The sequence below is a fragment of the Cynocephalus volans genome, chromosome 3 (assembly GCF_027409185.1).
Source record: "Cynocephalus volans isolate mCynVol1 chromosome 3, mCynVol1.pri, whole genome shotgun sequence".
Classification (NCBI taxonomy): Eukaryota; Metazoa; Chordata; class Mammalia; order Dermoptera; family Cynocephalidae; genus Cynocephalus; species Cynocephalus volans.
The window spans coordinates 122,164,072-122,185,278 of NC_084462.1; the positions used below are offsets into that span (position 1 = coordinate 122,164,072).

General features: G+C 35.3%; 1 protein-coding gene across 1 annotated transcript in view; it reads left to right on the top strand.

The window, feature by feature from the left end:
• Positions 1-21,207, top strand: part of TTC6 (tetratricopeptide repeat domain 6) — a 164,397-nt gene that overhangs the window by 133,386 nt on the left and 9,804 nt on the right. Inside the window, exons 21-27 of the mRNA XM_063090125.1 lie at positions 733-867; positions 2,182-2,331; positions 3,174-3,314; positions 4,611-4,724; positions 8,358-8,477; positions 14,058-14,131; positions 19,502-19,712. Of these exons, the coding sequence (XP_062946195.1) occupies positions 733-867; positions 2,182-2,331; positions 3,174-3,314; positions 4,611-4,724; positions 8,358-8,477; positions 14,058-14,131; positions 19,502-19,712 (945 nt within the window). The remainder of the gene's footprint in view (positions 1-732; positions 868-2,181; positions 2,332-3,173; positions 3,315-4,610; positions 4,725-8,357; positions 8,478-14,057; positions 14,132-19,501; positions 19,713-21,207) is intronic.

Here is a 21,207-nt window from a genome sequence, read left to right on the forward strand (position 1 = left end):
CTAGCAGTAAAGGACACGGCATAACCAAGTTAAATCTCATTGTTTCTTTAGCAATTAATACAATTTAGAAAAAGGGAAAATGAATAACAAGTATTTATATTTATATGTAGATTAGTTAATTATTAAATGGTATTTCTATCTGGAAAATTGAATTTTTTTCATTAATGAGTTTCAATTATTTTGACTAAATAAATGGGTGATTTTTGATGGCAGTTTATTTTCTGGTGCCAGTGGAATCCCATTAGGAGCACAGCAGCGCAAAGTAAAGATTGATTAAGACTGTATAAGCTATCTCCTCTGGAGTGGAGACCTTTTCCTACCTAGTAGCTTCCCAATATTCTATTCAGGAAAATTTCTAGGAAATTGATAATAAATAAACTAGTCCATAAATATGTCTGACTTAAGACTACAAGAAAATAGCCTTTAGCATTTAGAAATCATAGGTCCATCGCTTCCTGGCCTTTTGGCTAAGATCAAGTGTAGAAATTATAGTTCCAAAACACTGGCTTGTAGGACAGGTGCCTGGGTGGGACTTGGTGAGATCAGATTCCTGAACTAGGTCCTCTTCCCGTGGTGTACTGACAAGATCTGTGACTGTACCAGGTCTGTGAGTCCCCTGGTGAAATGACAGTAAAGCTGTGTGCTCTGAGTTTCTTTTAACGTGTAAGGCTGTAATGTTAAATAAATATTGGAAAGAAACATTCTCCCCTCCTTTTTTTTAAATCATTATAGGAAGCTGTGAGAATGTTGAAGAAGGCATTGGATGTCTTTTCTCATTCCGATAAAGAACCAAATGCCACAGATGCTTCAGCTGACTGTCTGTATAACTTGGGTCTTTGTTACATGGAGGAAGGCAACTTACAAATGGTATTTTGTGTATTTGAGAGCATAGGCTGTGGTTTTAGAAACTGATTGCTCACATTTCTATTTTGAAGGCTACCTATACAATGAGTGACTAGTTCAAAGCTTCTTATAAAGCTTGGCTTATTATAGTCAGACTGTACCCTGCAAAACATTTATTTATTCAACACATTTGATGATTGTTTGTCAACAATATTCCGAAAACCGAAGTGTGTTTCCCACCAAACCAATAAGTCTAACTGTAGAAATTACTATAGTAAAATAATTTCATAGCATTAATATGAATTTTCTTATTAAATTGTATGTACTTCAAATTAAGTGCTTCAACGTAGTGTGAAATAAATGGAAAATGATTAGGCAACTCTTTTGGCTTCTCTTACTGGTGATTGAACATTTCAAATCAGATAGAAACTGGTTGTTAAGATGGCCAGATTCACTGAAAACCAGTTGATTCAATTACTATGTATTTATCCAGTCTTTGGTTATTTTATGTGGTTCTCCACTTCAAAGTTGTCACTGACAGAATAAATATATAAGATAATTGATTATCCAGTGGTTAACGTTGGATATTCCACAACTCCAACTCTGCACTACACACACACACACACACAGACACACACACACACACACTCTCTCTCACACTCTAACACACACATATTCTAATCCTTATATTCATGGACTCCAACTCTGCACTACACACACACACACACACACACACTCTCACACTAACACACACATATTATTCTAATCCTTATATTCATGGGGTGGACAGTGTCTTAAACTTGTATTTTCATAACATAGAGCTGGACTTGATTAGTTGTTCGATTAAGAAATGCCAGTAAATATATGAATTGAGACTCTTTTACATATATTTAGTCCTTTTGGACAACCAGAGCAAACTCATCTTTGCTTTGCAATGTTGATAAAAATTTTAGAGTTCTATTGTTCTGAAATTTCGTAACTATGTGTCTGCTATGTTTGTTGGGCCTTCATGGAAAATAAATATGCTGGTTGTTTTTCTTTGAAAAAATGAATGAAATCAGAAGAATAATGATTAAAATTATACCCTCCAAAATATAATCTAACAACATGAATTATGTAGACATTAGTCTGGGAATAAGGCCTTTATCTATAATAATAAACCTGACCTGTTTCTAAATATTACTTTTGTTTGCTCCACAAGGTTCATTGGGAGAAATGTGTTTAAAATGCTAAAAAATAAAGCAAAACTTTTCAATGATTGTTATATTCTGTAATTTATTAACATTTAAAATTTGTTTTTTACTAAATGGCTTGCATTTTAACAATATGCTCTTCTAGGCTTTTGATTCTTTTACAAAAGCAGTGAAAGCAAATCCTAATTTTGCTGATGGCTTTTATCAACGAGGGCTTTGTAAAGTAAAACTCAACAAAGATAACTCGATCCTGGATTTTAATCATGCAATTAATCTTGATCCAAAACATTACCAGGTATTAAATAAATGATTTCACTGATATGGAGGGTGTGTTAATTTGGTAAAACTATTAAATCCTTTATATGCCATTATGATTAATTAGCAATAATCAATTACTTATACATACTTTTCAACTAACTGTATTTTGATAATCCAGGTACCTGTATTTCCCTTTGAACTAAAAGTATTATTTCCGTCAGGGATATTACTTATGTAAATGTATTTGTGAATTGTGATATATGTAAATATTGTTAATATATTAATGTACCTATTAATAATTTTAATTGTATATACTATGTAATTAATTTTATTTATTTCTTGTTTTGCTATCACATTGATTCCTGTACTTTAATAAATTATAAAGACAACACAAAATTCAACAGGTCAAGCTTGATTGGATCCTAATTTTAAAGTCTGTGAAATTTGAATATGGACAAAATATTATATGATTTTAGGGAATTACTGTTACTTTTCTTAGATATACAATGGTAGTGTGGTTATGTAGGAGAATGTCTTTTTTCCACAGGAGATGCACAGTGAATGACTTGGGTGAAGTATTATGATGTCTACAACTTGCTTACAAATAGTTAAAAAAAAATAGATAAAACAAATATGGCAAAATGTGAATAATTATTAAATCCAGGTGGCAGGTATATGGCTATTCATTGTGCTGTTCTTTCAGCTATTCTGTATTTTGAAATTTTTTCTTTATTTGAAAAAAAAAAGAATGGAGAAAAAGACTATTTTAACACCATCTTTGTGAGACAGAGATTTGTTCAAAGTACTGTATATTTTGGTAGAATTGGTGCTTTTACTCAAGCATCCCTTCCTGCTTTCCTTCTCTCTTTCCCTGAACAGGCATATTTAAGCCGAGTAGCCTACTATGGTTTAAAAGGTAGATATTCCAAAGCAATCTTGAATTGTAATGAGGCCATCAAAATTTATCCTGAGGGTGTGCGTGCCTATCTCTACAGAGGAGTTCTGAAATATTGCAGCAAGGTGAGGCCACTTCCTCCAGCCTGGTTAACTGATGTTTGAGAGTGGGCAGACTCTGGATGCCAAGTGGAGACTCACTTCCTTATTTTCTTTGTGGTAGAAGAATCACTGTGGTGCAAAGGGAACTACAAAGAACACTATGCTCTCCCAGTGCACCAAAAGAGATTTCAATGAATAATTTTTCACAAATAGTGATATTTATCTTCGACATTTACATTTTAAGTAATATTTATGGTTTATTTTTATTAAGAAAATAGTATATATTCATTGTAGATAATTTGGAAAATACAGAAGGAAATAAAGAATTATTATCCCACCATCAAATAATAATTCCTGAGAGCATTTTGGTGTATTTGCATTTAATATTTTATTTTCCTGATGATATATGATATATCTTTTCCATTATTGGGATTATGCTACTTACATAATTTGTATTGTGCCCTGCTTTTTACACTTAATCTTTGAAGATATTTTTTTCTGACTATATAATATTTTACCATAACTTATTTTTAACCACAGTATTGTTGAATATTTGGGCTGTTTTAATTTTTTTACTATTTTAGTATATTGAGTAATACAGTTATACACAATTGGGAACAAAGTTGTTGCTTGAGTTTATGACTGGTTCTTAAACGAATTACTGGGTTAAAGGGTGTGAGCAGCACCATTAATACATCTCATACTGCACAGAATACTTTGTTTCTCCCTACTTTTCTTTCTTTTGTAGCTATTTCATATGAAATATTTTGCAAATAATACCTTAAAGCAAAGGTAAGACCTTGCATTATGTGTTAATTCCATGAAAATTACTATCTATAGAAATGGATGATATAAGGTACCAGAGAAGAATCAAAGAGGAAGCAAAAGGGAACGTGGATAGAAAACATGACGATTATGTGATATGACAGCATGAGTGACAGAGCAAGCAAGCTCTGGTGAATATTTGCTGGATGAATATGGGTTGCTTCTCTTTTACTAAGTATAATTTTCTCCTTGCCTTGGGAATAAAATAATTATTGGTAACATTGGTAATAAAATAATTATCTAAATTATTAAAGCTGTTGCTATGTTTAATTTTATGTTCAAGTAAGAGAAACTATAATAATAATTCCTACCAGGAGATCTTAACTCTGTGAAAGATTAGTTTGAATGTCTTAATTTCACAGATGATACACAGAATGGTTAAACAAATGTTCCAAAACTCTGATAGAATCAAGAATTTATTTTACAGTTGAATTTTGGTCCATTATGCCCAGTCCAGTCCATCCCTTCTCACCTAATTATTTTTTTTCTTTGTAGATTTATAAGCTAGCAATTAGAGATTTAACTACAGCTATCAACATGGACAGAAAGACTTATATAGCATTTTATAACAGAGCATTATGTTACACCAAGATAGGGGAACTTCAAATGGTAAGATGATCATTTTAGTAAATAGCACATTTAAAGCATTAATTAACAACATGCATTTAATAGCTTGTTGAATTCAACAAGCAATCAATAAACAACATTTAATAAACAACACATTAAAAGCTTTTGTAATCATGTTTAAAGTATTCATAAAGTATTTTCTTATTTCTGCTGTAATCTTAAAAAGTAATTCTTATGCAAATACACACACAAACTTGAAAAAGCAAAGAACCAGTTCAAAGAGTATTTAATTTCTTTGTTAGTGCCCACCAAATTTTCCTATACAATTTCTGCAATAAGTCAAATGAAAAATCAATTTTTTAATGCTCATAGAAGCATTTAAGGGCATGTATAAATTAAAATACATTACACAATTAGTTATCATTTACTCAAGTAAATGTTCCTACTGATTCACTGCACGAAGAATTTTAAAGCTGTGATCCCTTGCAATATTGTTGCTTCAAAATTTCAACATTAGCTGGAGCAGTTTGTGGAGGTATTTTAGGTAGTCCTCAGACCATACATGCAGCAGGAAGTTTGGAGTAATGGTTTCAAGCTCAGGGTACCAGTGTCCAGGACTTGCCTGTGTATTTTGAAGGCCTAACTATGGCTGCTGCAAACCTTTCTCTTCATTTGTCCTGATCCAGCGTTCGCCTATGCAAACTCTCATTTGTATTTTCTTATCTTGCCCCTTCTCTCTTCTCTCCCCTTGTGAGTTTGGTCCTTTTTTAATGAGGATTCTGCACTGGGGAGCAGCTGGCCTGTGCTTTCGTGGTGTTTGTCGCATCCTCTCTGTTATCCACTTGTCTCCCTCTCCTTGTTTCTGCCCACTTCCACAGTAAATAAAGCATTCCTTTAACATTCTGATTGGCAGCGTGTCTGCACATCCCAATCTCTGTGAATCTCAGACAGTTAAATCTGTTTAAAACATTTAGAAATTTACAAGATTTGTAAGAGAAGAAGAGAGAAACATTGTTCCTAGCTGAGAGAATGGCAACATTCCTGGTAACCAGACTATCAGATTTCCTTCAGAAATGTTGACAAATGAATAACTAATTTTTCACAAGAGAGTTGTTAAGATTCTAGGAGCTAATTAAGGGGTCATTTATCAGAGTGACCTGCACAGCAGGTATCTTTGATGACTCCCTCCCCACCCCCATTCCTGCCAGAAGGGTAACCCTGAAGAAGAAAACAATGAGCTGGATGGTAAGGGAACTCTCATTTTTTTGTTATTTCAGATATTTAAAAGAGCCTATGCCCTGTTAATAAATAAAACTACTAAAATAAAGTGAGACCCAATTAGAATAATAAAATTTTGGTCATTTTAGAGCTGCCAGGATCCCAAAGCATTTCATCCAATTCACGCATTTTGCAGATGAGGAAATGGAAATAGGAAAAGGTTAGAAAACTCATGCTAGTCACACAAGGAGTTAGAGACCTGTATTGGTGTGCACAGGTTTGTTTGCTTCTGTGTTAACAGTCTTTGGTGGCTTTGTAAAACCATCTGACCTCCAATATGTGGACTGGATGTCATTTAACAATGTCACCTCCTCCCTTTTGTCTGCTTCCACCTGTTTCTCAGCATTCCTGCCATCACTAGGCTGAGGAAAAACCATGTGTCTTTCTGCAGAAAATGCACTTAGGCATTCTCCCAGGATATGGTTTCATAAAAACTAAGCAAAGGTGAATTCTGGTTCTATCACTTTATGTTAATAAAAATAGTAACATTTACCACTTATTTAGGACTAGCATTTAGCATTCAGCTAAATGCTTTACCAGCATACAATCAAAATATGTTTAAGTGGACTTTTACAACAATATGGTGAATTTTTAACACCCCAACTTTGCAGAGGAGGAAATTAACACTTAGTGTTAAGTTAGTTACCCCAAACTGAGAAACTAGCAATAACAGCAGAGGCATGACACAAACTCAGGACAGACCAAGGTCCTCACCTCTCCTCTTAATCAAAACATCAATCCTCGCCCACCACCCTTTGCTTCTTTTGTGTCTTATTCAGCTGCTTAGGGAGTCTCTAAAAGCATCTTATAGGTTTTACACTCTGATTCTGTGAAAGAAAAAGTTAGGTAATAGGCAATTTATGGCTAACATTCTAGGTTTCTTTTCTTTTCTTTTCTTTTCTTTTCTTTTCTTTTTTACAAAAGTATTACTAATTATTTTTACAGCCCTGACAATGTTATTTATAATTATGCCACAGTGTTTTAGTCCGTTTGTGTTGCTATAACAGAAATACCTGAGACTGGGTAATTTATAAAGAAGAGAGGTTTATTTGGCTTACGATTCTGGGACAGCTGCATTTGGCATGGGCCTCAGGCTGCTTCTACTCATGGCGGAAAAGCGGCAGGGAGCCGGTGGGTACAAGCAGATCAAATGGCGAGAGAAGAAGCAAGAGGGAGAGAGAAGGTGCCGGGGTCTTTTTAAGCAACGAGCTCTTGCGGGAACTAATAGAGCGAGAACTCACTCATTAATCCCCCCTCCCCCAGGGAGAGCATTAATTCATTCATGAGGGATCCGCCCCCATGACTCAATCAGTTTCCAACACTGCCACATTGGGGATCAAATTTCCACATGAGTTTTGGAGGGGACAACACATCCAAACTCCATCACACAGTATACATATAGAATCTTTAATTGCACAATTTTTTTAGACACTTGACTTCCCATTGAGGAAACACTAAAGGAAGGCAAATGAGCAAAAAATAAAATACTATTTATTTGCCATTTTCAGCTAGAAGGTGCTACAAGCATGTAAGATTTGGCCCTTTTCTGATCAAACTGTATGGCTCTTTTGGACAAAATGTTCAGTAGAAAAATGATTTAAGAGATTCAGCTCCAACCCAAATTTAGGATGTTTCTAGTACTTGGTGCAATGTATTGACCAGTGAAACCTTGTTTATTCAGTGAATGAAATTTTTAAAAAGGTAAAAGTAATGGAGCAAGGTCTTTTGAGCAGATTAATTCTCAGCTTAAGACTGCTTTCTTTAAAAAACCAGTGAGTATTGTATACATATCAAAATATCTTGAAGTAATTTTCCTGTAAGTGCTTATTTGTAAGTTTTATTAAGATAAAACTTTATTTTTATTGATTCATGATTTATTCATTTGATAAAAATTTGTTGAATGCCTAGTGTGTGCAGCCACGATGCTGCTTACTGGGCTTGCAATGGTGAACAAAATGGAAAAACTCTACCCCCATTGAGCCTAAATTTTAGTAAAGAAAACAATAAAACATTAAAAAGAAATTAAATTTTAAACAGTAATCATCAGTGCTCTTCTTTAATGTCAACAGTCATTTGGTGAAACTACTGAGTGGGGGAAGGGTGTTGAATCTCTGCCTTTCAGCCCATACACAAATGAAAATGCATGTGGCGACTCATCAATAGCATGTGAAATGCCATCACTGTGGGCACCACTTATTAAAAAATAGCAGCATTCATAATATTTAGCTAAGGGGACCCTTTAAATGTAACAACTAATTATTTGGGTCATAAATTATAAGTCAAATGACAGAATTAACTATGAGGTCCTAGTCTGGGCATAAACAAATTTGTCCATAGCTAATGAAGTAAGGCTCTAAAGAGCTGAATATAGGTTGTAAGTGATTATTTTATTTATAGGCATTAACAGATTATGGAATTGTGCTTCTTCATGATGCTGGAGAAACTGTAACATTAAATACCTTTATTAATCGTGGACTCATCTACGTAGAACTAGAGCAGTACGGCTTTGCATTAGAGGTAAGCACTTTACACATCCTGATGTGTAAAAATGAACCCACTCAATTTTATACATTTACTTTTGAAAACTAGTGGACAAGTTTCTATTGCATCAACTGGCAGTATTAATGAGTGATAATTCAACTTTAGCAAGAATTTATTGAAATACTTGGAATGACTAATAGAGTTTTTGCAAAAGAATGTATTTTTACTTCATTTTGATTATACATAATAGCCAATACATAAAAAATTTCTGATTTGATCAAGACTTTCACCTTCCCCAAGGGAGTACACACAAAACTCAATTATTGGGCAAATAAAAGTGTTTCTTTCAAACAGGCCAGGAAATAGTTGCTCAGAATGGGCTACTGGGAACAGTTAGTGGGAAGAGGCATTCAGAATTGTAGTAGAAGAAAGCATACACAGTATATTGAAATACAGTTTAAAAATGTATTTCATTATAGAATAATGAAAATTTACCATTTATTTTTAACTTTTAAATTTTTATTGTCTATTTTATGGTAACTTTGGAATTAAGATTAAGAAACACAAGGCAAAAGTTAAATAGCAATTTGAGGTTTGCAATTAAGTAATAGCAGTTTTGTTTTTTTGTTTCTAAGCAACTGCAACGTGACAGTCTGCAGTGGAGTGTTTCCTATTCTTTTCACCTCCCAAAATGGCTTATATTATTTTTCTACTTTCTGCAGTCATCTTTTGAAATTCTGCCCAACAGAATTACTTACTTTCTAGGCAGTTTACAGTATGATGAAATGTAATCTCAACATTTAAAAAAAGCCTGAGTTCCTTTAGGCTTTTTGAAATATTGGAAATATCTTTGAGATAAACCATTAGGAATCACCTCAGATAGAGGGAGCTAAAAAAACCTCTTAGACAAGAAAGCTATAGAAAATCTGGGCAACAATGTTGTGTGGAGAAAGAGAAAAACAGAGGTGGGGAGCAAAGGACCACGGCTGTTGAAGAATTCAATGCAGGGCCTGTGTTATCCACTGAGTAAATATTCATTTAGTACTAAACAATTACATTAACTCTATTTACTGCAGAGTGGCTACATACCAGCTTCTCAACAATGCTGCACAATTTATAATTATAACTTACAGATGAGGAAACTGGTATTCAAAAGAGGTTAAATAAGGTCTTCCAACCAGTAGGTACGGGGGCAAGATCTGAACTCAGGTCTCACTTGATTCCAAATTCTATGTTCTTTCAGATGAGGCACTGACATTGAAGACATGGACATAGGTCAGAGTTCCAGTCCTTGATGGTTTATTGAAAATCATTCTTGACCCCTTTCTTTCCTCACACCCCACATCTAACCCATTAGCAAGTCCAGTCAGTTCTACCACTAAAGCATATTTTGAATTAAATCATTTCCCGTCATTGCCACTGCCATCCTGCTTTCAGCCAGTAAGTACTGGGGCAAGATTTGAACTCAGGTCTTGGAACTGAATTATCTCCTTCCTGTACTGCTGCTGCAGTGGCTTCCCAGCTGCCTTTCTGCTTCCACCCTTGCCCCTCTATGTGCTGTTCTGCACACAGTGGCCAGACAGACCTCTTAAGAGTATGAAGATCAAGTTGTTCCTCTGCTCAAAACCCTTCAATGGTTACTCGTCACACATAGAATAAAATCTGAACTCTTGGGCCAGCCCGTGGCTCACTTGGGAGAGTGTGGTGCTAACAACACCAAGTCAAGGGTTAAGATCCCTTTGCTGGTCATCTTTATATATATATATATATATATATAATCTGAACTCTTAACTATGACAGACCAAAATCCTGCTGAACTGACCTCAGTGTCACTCTTCTGTTCTTCACTCTAGACACTCCACTCTGGCCTTTTGCTATTCCTTGGAAGAAGCAGGCTTCCTTTTTGCCTCAGTGCCTTTACACAAGCTGTTTCCCATGCACACAGCACTTTTCCTACTGACCTGGTATGGTTTGTGACCTCCTTTCATTTAGGCTTCTGCTTATATGTGACCTCCTCAGTTAAAAGGAAATTAGATATAAATTAAAATTGAATATTAAAAAGTATTAAGAGAGTACAAAGTAAGTCCAGGAAGGGGAAACAGAGGAACAAAAACAGAGGAGAACAACAGAAAACAAATAATAACATAGTAGAACTAAATCCAACCTTACCAGTAGATGGAAATGATCTTATCATTAAATGGAAATGATCAAAATATACCAATAAAAATCATAAAAATATCATATTGAAAATTTTTAGGAAGCTCCAACTATATTCTGCCTATAAGAAAAAATATAGTGATATAGATAGGTAAAAGTAAAAGTCTGGAAAAAGATATACCACGCGAACACAAATTAAAAGTAAAAAAGTGAATTTTTCTCTATGTGAAGTAAAAAAGTTAATTAAAAAAATAAATACAGAAAAGATGCAGGCAGAGGAAGAAATAATGAAGGATATAAAACTGAGTAGTAAGCACGTGAGATGATGAACCAAGAGAAAGCAGAGTCTTAAAGCCTATCTAGGAAAAACATTTTTTGTGGGAAGGATAAACTGAGAGGTCAAGTAGCATGAGTGCTGAAAACGTGTTGGTTAATTGATAGTCGTGTGTCTCCGTAGGAGAACCTTGATCAGGAGGCATTTAGACTGAGATTGTTTGAAAAGTTAATGGTTAAGTTTGTTGAATTGAGAACATTTGAAAACCTACCATGATGATAGTAGAGGAATAAAAAATGTGAAATTCCACGAGGTTAAAGGTAGTGGAGAAGAGATGTTCAGACACCTAAAACTACCATTTAGGATTTTAATGCTTCATACAAATGCAAATGGATAATCAAGGAACAGACCCCTAAGAGAAGTAAAATGGAGACCAAAACAGGCCAATTGTCATTAGTATACAGGGATGATAGGAGAAGGCGAGGTTGTGGAGTGGTGGTGTAAGACAGCTAAATTCTATTCTATGTAGGAAGTGAATAGTTGTGCCATAAAGTTACATACAAAACAATACTCACGTTATTTAGAAATGTGAAGGTAAATAGCAGAGAAATAACAATAAGATGTAAAAATAATAGCCTTTGGAGAGTGGGATTCAGGGGTAAGAAGAAGTGAACAGGAGATCACTATTGAGCTTTGTCAGTTTTGTAGTTTTATTACCTCCCATATACTTTGATAAGAATAAAAATAAATAAATAAAAATGTCTTTAGAGGCAGTTTGCAAATCACAAGATAAAACTGATATTAAACAGCAAGAGTAATAAGTCGATGGAATTTGGGGATGGGAGACAGCGAGTGTTGACTGTGCTTTCAAGGAGGTTGACAGTGACAGGAACTAGGAACACATGGACATGTGAAGTTTTCAGGATAGAGGGGGTGTTGAGGGAAGGCATGTTAGGTTGGTTCAATGAGACAAGGACTAAAGATGGAGAAGACAGCAGGAATATGAAGGAGCAAGTTTCCAGAAGCGATGGGAAGGAATGAGTTCAAGAGCCCGGCCTCTGACACAGGGAGGAAGACAGTGTGGGTGAAGGTCAGAGGCAATGCGAGTGGAGTGATTTGCATTGCACACGAATGACTTTGTGTGGTTTGTTATTTATCCTTACATTAGAGAAAATGCAGAAAAGAAAAATCATAAAAACAGTGGCTAACTTATTCTAAATAAAGCTACTAGTCATCATTTATGCCTATTGCTAATAGTTAATGCCTAATTACCAGGTAGCATAATAATGATTATATAGAGAGAATCAGGGTGACTTTTATAAGTTTCATCAGATTACAAAACTAAATTTGGTATTCTCAGCTTTCTAAGTTTCATGGTCATTCCTTGAAAATTCCAAAACTAATGGGAATGTTTGTAATAAATTTCACTGATACTTGTAAGTTTGCCTCCATTTTAGCAAAAAGTCCTCCTAGAGAGGTACCTGGCAGCATGTTTGATTGGATTATGATTGATTACACAATAAAGTTCTTATTTCCTTCCAAATAGTTCCATTTAGTATCAAAATAATAAGAATTATTATTCATGAATGATTTTCATAATAATAATATGCTTCATGAATCTAAGTGGAGAGTCCACATTTACAGACTGACCTGTGACTAATACCTCCTCCTGCAGTAGGATCCCAGAGTGCTCAGCTTGACCCTACTACTCCTTCTTCCACCTCTAGTAATAGCAGAAAACTCATCTTACCCCCTCAGAGCCAGCCTCTTCCCTCTGATACAACCAGGCAGGGTTTGAGGAAGGAGAAACGAGGGGATGGGAGAGGGAAACTGTTGGTTATGGTTTGCTCCTCTCTCTCTAGTGGGGTAGTGCCCTTTGGGGCTGTAGAGCGCTGGTGCCTTTAGGAAAGGAGTCTGGAGGGATTTCCTTTTACCACCTGGGGGAGGTTATAGTACTCCCCACTATTTAGCTTGGTCAAGTGAGGTCACAACCAAAACTGCCCATTAAGATTCCTGCTAAAGCAATCCTCTGGGAAAAAGCAGGCCATTTTTATTCCTTCATAGTTTCTGGATCCTTACTTTCAGAAGGCCCCTTCCCTCATTGTAGAAATCATTAAAATCAATCTACATTGTATGTATATACTTGTGTATGTGTGTGTGAGTGTGTGTATATATATGGTGCATTGCAGTTGAAATGATATTTTGGTTTGTAGATATTTGTTTAAATATTTTATAATTTAAGTTTAGTGAGGTCCATATTTTGCTTCAGGTCGCAAATATTTTTGTAGGGCTTTGAAAAGCTTATGAGCTTCAGACACTGTCTCTGGTACCTAACAGAAGAGAGTGTTCTGAGCCTTGGTGGCAGGGTTTCTTGTAGACTTAGCACTCTTTTTTTTTTTTTTTTTTTTGGTCATTTTTGTGACCGGCCGCACTGCGCTCAGCCAGTGAGCACACTGGCCATCCTTATATAGGATCTGAACCCGCAGCAGGAGCACTGCTGCGCTTCCAGTGCCGCACTCTCCTGAGTGCACCACGGGGCCAGCCCTTAGACTTAGCACTCTTAATTCTTTTAAGCAGCCTCTTCCCCAGGACCATTTGGATCTCAGCTGACTTCCTTAACTTCAAATCTTGGAGTGGAGTTTCCATTCCTCCCTTTGAGGAGGACTTTTGGATCCCCAGTCAAAATGACACACTTCTCACCAGAAGTGTGGATTCCAAAGGTAGGAGCAGCCTTAGCTAATCCACACAAAAGCCTCAGTCATGCCCTTTCTCTGGTCTGGGTGCCTGTTTGTACTGTAGTCATATAACTCCAAAGGTCCTCTCCAGGTGAATTTCCTTTTCTGTCTAGACGGGGAAGTCTCTGGTGGTGTTCACTGGGAATAAACATTAAAAATAAAGTCAATGAGATATCTCATTACACATAGCAGGGAAAAGTTCCTCTTCTTGAAGTGGAGGTGGGTAGCACAAGATTCTGAGAATTCACAGTAATGGGAATTTTTTTTCTCTGCTCTATTATCTGTTCTCACTAGATGTGACCCTGTCAGGAAAAAAAAAAGTTTTAGGAAGATGTATATATTTTAATGCTTTTATTAATATTCATGATGGAATGAAAGTTGGAAGGAAGTTTAAGAAAGCACATAAGATAATATTGCAAAATTAACAAAAACTTATAACTTATTTTTTAGGATTTTAAAGAAGCTGCCCTGATAAGCCAGACTAACTTGAGCCTTTGTCAAGCAACTGCCATGTGTCACCACAGGTATGGAGTGCAATTGACATCAAGTGGAAGCAAATGGGACCATCAAACTTATCTAATTATAGCCTCATAAGTAAGCCAGGAGGGAATAGAAGAAGTTGGGGAAAATGTTGTGGATGTGATAGAGTACAAAAATGAGGAGAGACACAAAGAGTCCCTTGTAAAGACATGGGGACCACACCAAGTGTGTCATCAGCACTCTTCTGTCTTCCAATAAACTATTTTAGCTAAATAGCAAGTAACTACCTGCATGATGGCATTGGGGATATCCATCTCACTTTAAGCCCATACACTGGAAAACGATCTTGGCAATACATAGAAGAAAATTATTCATTGCTTGAAATATCTAAGCCTAAAATAAAGTCATTTATTTTGTTCATAAAATAGGACTAACTTTTAAAAAGTCCATTTCCTGGAAGAGAAGGTTATTTAAAAAACATATATTCTCCAAAAAATTTTGAATTAAAACCATAAATCTAAAACTAATTAAAACAATACCAGCAAATATCTACAAGATACAATAAATTCTACAAAAAATACAATACTTAAAAAATAATGACCTCTTTCTGGGATTATTATAAAAATAAGTAAGTTATAGAAGGAGAGAAGAGAATAGTTACATAAGGCTAAAATACAGAAGATGATGAATTTAAAATGCACTCAGATAATATTACAATATAGTACATAGACTTTGCTAGGCATAATGTTTACATTTCTACATACACATTTGACATCTGGAAATTAATTTTTGGTCATTCTGCTTTTAAAAATAGAGATTCAGTACATGAGGATTTTAATATGAATTTAAATGTATTTGGTTAAGTTATAGTTTACAACATTATTTTTCATAAGAGAAACAGTAGCAGTTAATTCGGAGGAGGAAATTATGATAGTTAATAAATCGTTTAGAATATGCTGTGTAAATATCCAGTTTAGAGAGTAAAATACAGTTTGAATTATTTAGGAAATTGACATTCTTTTCCCCCCTTTTAGAAAATAGATAGTGCAGCTACATTTTCCTAGAGAGTTAGATTTTTAATTTTATGAACAAAATGATATAATAACTGGAACTTCTAGAGATGCTTTTAGGTTAAAAAGCCTAAACTGGTCTCAGACCTTTCATTTTAAACAGACAGCAAAACAGAGTCACACCATTGTCTGTTTTGATCCAGCAACCTTTGTACAATTCATCTCTTTAAGTAATTGTCATTCTTAAAAAGGGATGGAATAATGATGACTGATGTGTTTGTTTTCGTGGGTGGGTGCAGACCAAAAATGTCTGAGGTCATTGCATTCTGTTAAAACTAAAAACAGACTCCAAAATTTCTCTCAACCTCATTGCTATGTTTAGCAACTATTAGAGTCAGTAAATTTCTCCATGTGTCAGTTCACAATCTCTTTTATGAAATGTAATCACTGGGTATATAGGGCAGAGCCTCCTTAAGCTGGTACTGCTTTGCAATTCCAAATAACCAACTTTCATCACCCGACTAGAATCTCTATTGTCCTTTAATAAAAGTAGAATTTAAATCAACAGTAAAGCCTTGACAACTCATAGTCTCAATTCCACCTGTTTTGAGTTTTTTAACAGTTTTACTGAATTCGACAGTAAGGAATGTTTGGTAATTGGTTATATTTATTTCAGGAAGAATATTTTTGTTTTTCAAGGTGAGCTATTACTTATTTATACCATAGCAGCATGTTTGTAACTATGGGGATTTACTTTTGGTGTCTTATAGTGGGGAAAGTAAAAATTTTCTCATTTGGAAAATTTTTAAAAAAGAAATAGATCTTTAAATTTTAGGGCTCTGATCTTTGAACTTGTGGGATTGCGGACTTTTCAAGTATCCTTTGTATATCTCGGTTCTCACTCTTGTGGTTGCTAGGAGACAACATTCCTTAGGCTGAATATCCTACTTGTGGCCCAATTTAGTCACCAAGAGTGTTATGGTAGAGCTAATTTTTAGAAGTCTTTGAGAAAGCCACCTTCATATTTTTAAAAATAATGTCATAGAGAGAGATTACTCAGAATTATGTATCTTATCTACTTTTTACTGCGGCACATTTATTTTACTATTCTATTTGCATAAAGTATTTTGGAATCTCTAACTCTGCAAGCCATGTTCTTTAGTTTTGGGAGGTATTTGTGATTTATTTGTACAACTCAGTAGGGCACATCTGGTCACGTCTGTGATTACTTTGGAAAATGCAGTGGGCCTTTGTGTCTGGCCTAGCAGGCAAGCTCAGCACACGATCCAGTGTTAGCAGCACACTATAATGAGAATCATCCAACTTCAGTAAGTGATAACGTTTCTCTAGATTTATACAAACATTTGATTTTAGTAAAATTCATTTAATATACTTTTATATTTGTGATAACTGATGTGTAATCATATACATCTCATTGAACATGTATCCTGATATAACATAGATATTCTGCCACATGTTCCCATTAGTTAACTGCCATCTGGTAACTTAACAAGAGCTTCAACCTATAGGACACTGTGATAGACACAACTTTAGAAAAATGAAATTGCAGTTTCTATAGTGGTTTCTACTTCATTTTTTTTCTTGTCTATTGGTGTGGTAGGCTGGAGAATCTCTGTCTTTAGCACTGTCACCTCTTTTGGATGGACTTGATTTTAGTTATTGTCAGCTTTGAGGAGCTTGCTAGGTGGTTTTCAAGATCCCTTTCTAGCTTTAAGGCTTAATGATTATTTACTTAGCTTGAACAGACTAGATGCTCATTAAATGTTAGTGCTGATAATTAGATAGGTATAGAAAAATATCTTCAATCATTGCCTTTTGGTAATTCACAAATTATACTACGTGGGGTGAGCTTCAATTGACTGCCTTGTTTTTGTTTATGTTTTTAATTGGTTAAGTTACACAAAGGGAGATATATCAGAACATATTAGAATATGTTCCCCAAAAGGATTTTTAATTTCCCTCTGGATAAGTGGGAAATGCAACTTGGGTATCAATATACTAGGAGCATTTCAATGATTTATGGGGAAAATATGAGAGAATGGGGATTGCCCTGGAAATCTCAGTTTACATGATCACCATACGCATGCATTGTCAGTAAATCGTTCAGTACTCATAGATAGAAATACTGAGCACAACAAAACCTATCAACTAAATGCATTTTATACAAAATGACTATAGTCTAATTATTCTTGAAAAAGAATTTGATATGCTACATTTTGAATTATTGCTTTAATACAATGAGAAGTCACCCGTAAGGCTGTGACCTACATTCAGTGAACTTTTAATTCTTAAATAGTGCCAATTATCAGGAAGGAGGAGCACAATTTCACTGTAAACAACTTGAGGGAAGTGATCCTGTGTGTTCTGAGTAACAGCCTACAGAGCGAACTCAGAAGATACAAACTGGCTCATATACATGAATGTTAACTTTTCCTTCCTGTAACGTCAGAGGCCAGGCTTTCCTAGTGGTTCACTGTTGATTCTTGTGTGACCCTCTAGCAGAACACTTGATGCACCACTTTTGGGCAGCATTTGCTAAAACATGGAGTAAGTGCCATGAGCAGTCCAATTCTTTTTCATGAACAAGCATTTAAAAACACTGAAGCACTTTGTGAGAAGCTGAATAGCTTTTCAGTTTCGAAATGAATTCTTTCTCAAATCCTCTGAACACATCAAGGAGAAAGTCTTAGCTAAGAGCTAGTCTTTAACAGCTTTCTAACTCTGTCATAGATGGTGCAGTCCTCGAGTTCAGTTTTCTGCAGACTATAGTATACAGCTCCAATTTTATTTATTTTTGGGGTTGCTTTCTACTTATGGCATGAGATTCTTATTCTTCTATTTATGGTATTGAAATTAAGTTGTCCTTTAAAATAAATTTAGTTAAGTAAAAATGTCAGTTAACAAAGGAAAATATTCAGTAAATGGTAGTGGAAGTGGAACACAGGGCAACTTTCACAAAGGAATGGGTGAAGTTTGGGAAACAGTATTTTAAGAGGTACTCTTGAGTAGTATCTAGGAGATGATAGTTTCTAGAACAGTGATCCTAGGCTCCTTGTAGTTTATAAAGGAAAAATGGGCAAAGTAGTGATACATCTTTTTAGATTTTGAAACCTGTTCGAGAAGTAATGAAAAGAATGGAAGGAAGGTAATAATCTTTATTAGGCAAGAGTCTCTGTGCTAGGTGTTCTTCACATGCTCTTATTTGATCCTCATAACAACCTGGAAGAGTCAGTATTAACTTAGATGTCTGGGCTCAGGTCTGAACTCCAAGCCTATCTTCTGACTATACTGTTGAGATATCAGCTCATTGGCTCTTGTGCACCAACCACAGGTACATTAGAGGTGCAGAATGTGCAGTAGAAGTGGCTGTGTGGAGAAGCATGGATTTTGGAGTAAGGCTCACCTGAGTTTGAATCTCAGATGTAGTCTGTGCAAATTTAATATGCTATTTACTATCCCTTTCCTATGTGCAGACTTTTCTGAAGCATGATTTTCTTTTCATCTATAAATGTGGATAATTATAACTAGCTTACAGAATTGCTGGAAGGATTAAATGAAATAGCATATATAAAGCATTTAGCACAATACCTGGTTTGTAAGCAGTTACTCAGTGTCAGCTTCCTCTTTTTTTCTTTTTTTTTTAAATCTTAGACTCTCTCTGAGTTAATTGAGACTAAATATAATTAATGCATAAGCATGTGAAATAAAGAAGTGACTTTGTATGCCCATGAACAAATATTTGATTCCTTCAACAGCCCTCACCACCACCACAAGAGGGTAATTGGGGAGGAGAGAGACAGAGTTATCATTTAGCCACATACATTCACAAGTTAATAAATGAAATGTATTTACTTCTTTCTCTCCCTTCTTTCTTGGTGTTCACAATGAAATGGGCTGTCTTTGCAGCATATCTGAAGGACTCCCGGGTGATGAGAATTCAGTTCCTTCCACTGTATAAGGAAATACTAAATACATATAAATAAATTTATTTTTAATCTAATTTCAATAGTGTATTTCATCAGTAATAGCATGTTTTTCTCAATTGATAATTGGTAGCTTTTCAAAACAGGTTTAAGAATGCCACTCACATTTTTATAATTGGATAAAAGAATTCCAGTATATCAGCCTTTCACATTCTGCTATGAAAAGGGCTCTAACTTCCCCTCTTTTCTTTTATCAAAATCTTCAAAGAACTATTTCAGACTTCTTTAGGTCATAGGAAATATGTACTTACTTTCTAAAATGGATAATAAAAATGAAAGATTTTTTTTATAAGGGTTAATGCAAATCTTTATGGAAAAGTCATATAAAGGAAAACACTGTATATATCTCCAGAAAGCACCAATTCACCAGCAGGCATCAATATTTTCATTTATTTTCTAGAATTAAAGAGTTTGAAGAAGCTGTCAACTTCTTTACCTGGACTCTTAAAATTAACCCATGTTTTCTGGATGCTTATGTTGGACGGGGAAATTCTTACATGGAATATGGTCACGATGAAGCCACCAAGCAAGCACAGAAGGACTTTGCTAAAGCGCTGCATTTTAATCCAATGTGTACAAAAGCCAGAATCAGTTTAGGCTATAATTTGCAGGTAATATTACATAACAGCATATTGAGCATTAAAAGCAGTTTTTGGATAGGCGAAAAGATGTATTTGGCCCTTTCTTACTGGTGATGGGGATAAATGTTATTTCCTTGGTTATGAACATTTTCCTTTCCCTTACTTTCAGTATCCAGAGTAGCAGTGGAGAGTGGCGTTTCAATTAGGGACAGGATGCCTGCCTGGCTGAGCCTTGGGACCTGGAATGCTAGCCAGATGAGGATCTTTTGAACCTAAGTTTCCTTAATGTCTGCACCATTCCCCACCTCAGCACCCCCCACAGCACACACACACACACTCACACACCTGTAAACAACTTTTAGTTTGCCTGATGAATTTCACGTGTAAGAACTTGGCTAATATTTGTTTCGCTGGCTTATACCTGGGCTCCATAGGTTTTATCCTATTAAATTAGTGAAAAGTTAAAGGGAATAAACAATGTATGAAAGGTTTGAATTGGACTCCAGTCATGCAATGGGTCAGACACTGTACAGGAACTTCTGAATTCAGTCATCCCCCAAATGGCAGTGAATTAGAACTTGCTGGGAAGACAAGAAGCCAGGCACTTGTCCTTCCAGTCAGATGAAAGGGTGCTGCTGTGTGTGTTGCCAAGCAGATCTCAGAGTGATTTCTGGGACACTCTGGCCTGATCCATGCACTGAAATTTCATAACTCACCAAGCTATTTGCACTAATAAAAGATACAGTGACATTCTTGGAATAAAGTGCTGAATGTGCTATAATTTCTATGAAAAGGAATTGAGTAAACTTAAATCTTTTTATCCCTTTTAATATTTAAAAATTTTAAATAATGGGCACAAAGTGTGTTCAAATTATTGTGATTTGCAGAAATTTCTGTTAATAATCTGCCATTAAAGTTGATGTTTTTTCATTTAAAGATAAGTGAGTTTGGCTGACCTAAGATTGGTAGTTAATGTGAGGTATTACCCAAGAACTTATTAATAAGGGAAATAAGATTGCCCCTGAGAGTTAAACATAAAATTAACCGTAATTGGATCACAATAGAAATTTGCAAAATCAATTTAAGGAGATGGAGTTACTTCCAAAGCAGCTAGAGCTGACTGCAATCCAATGAAAGCATCATCTTTCATTGCATTCAACAGGCGTTTACTGCACCCCTAATATAGGACAGGAATTAATCTAGGCCTAGGGATACAGCAATGAACAAAATATACTTGTTTCTTTGCATAGAGTTTACTGCCTAGTGTAGAGACAGGCATCAAACAATCATATGAATAAATATTTTATTATAATCATAGTAAGTGCACAAAAGGAAAAGGATGGATTTTAGCACAGCTTATAACAAGGAACCTAACTTTGAGAAGTAAGAGAGGGCTGTTTGAGAAATTAACATTTAAGTTGAGATGCGAAAGACTAGTAGTTAGTGAGGGATAATGTTTGGGGCTGGGATACAGCATTCCTGGCAGAGGGAACAGCCCATTAGAAAGTCTTGTAAGAAAGAGATA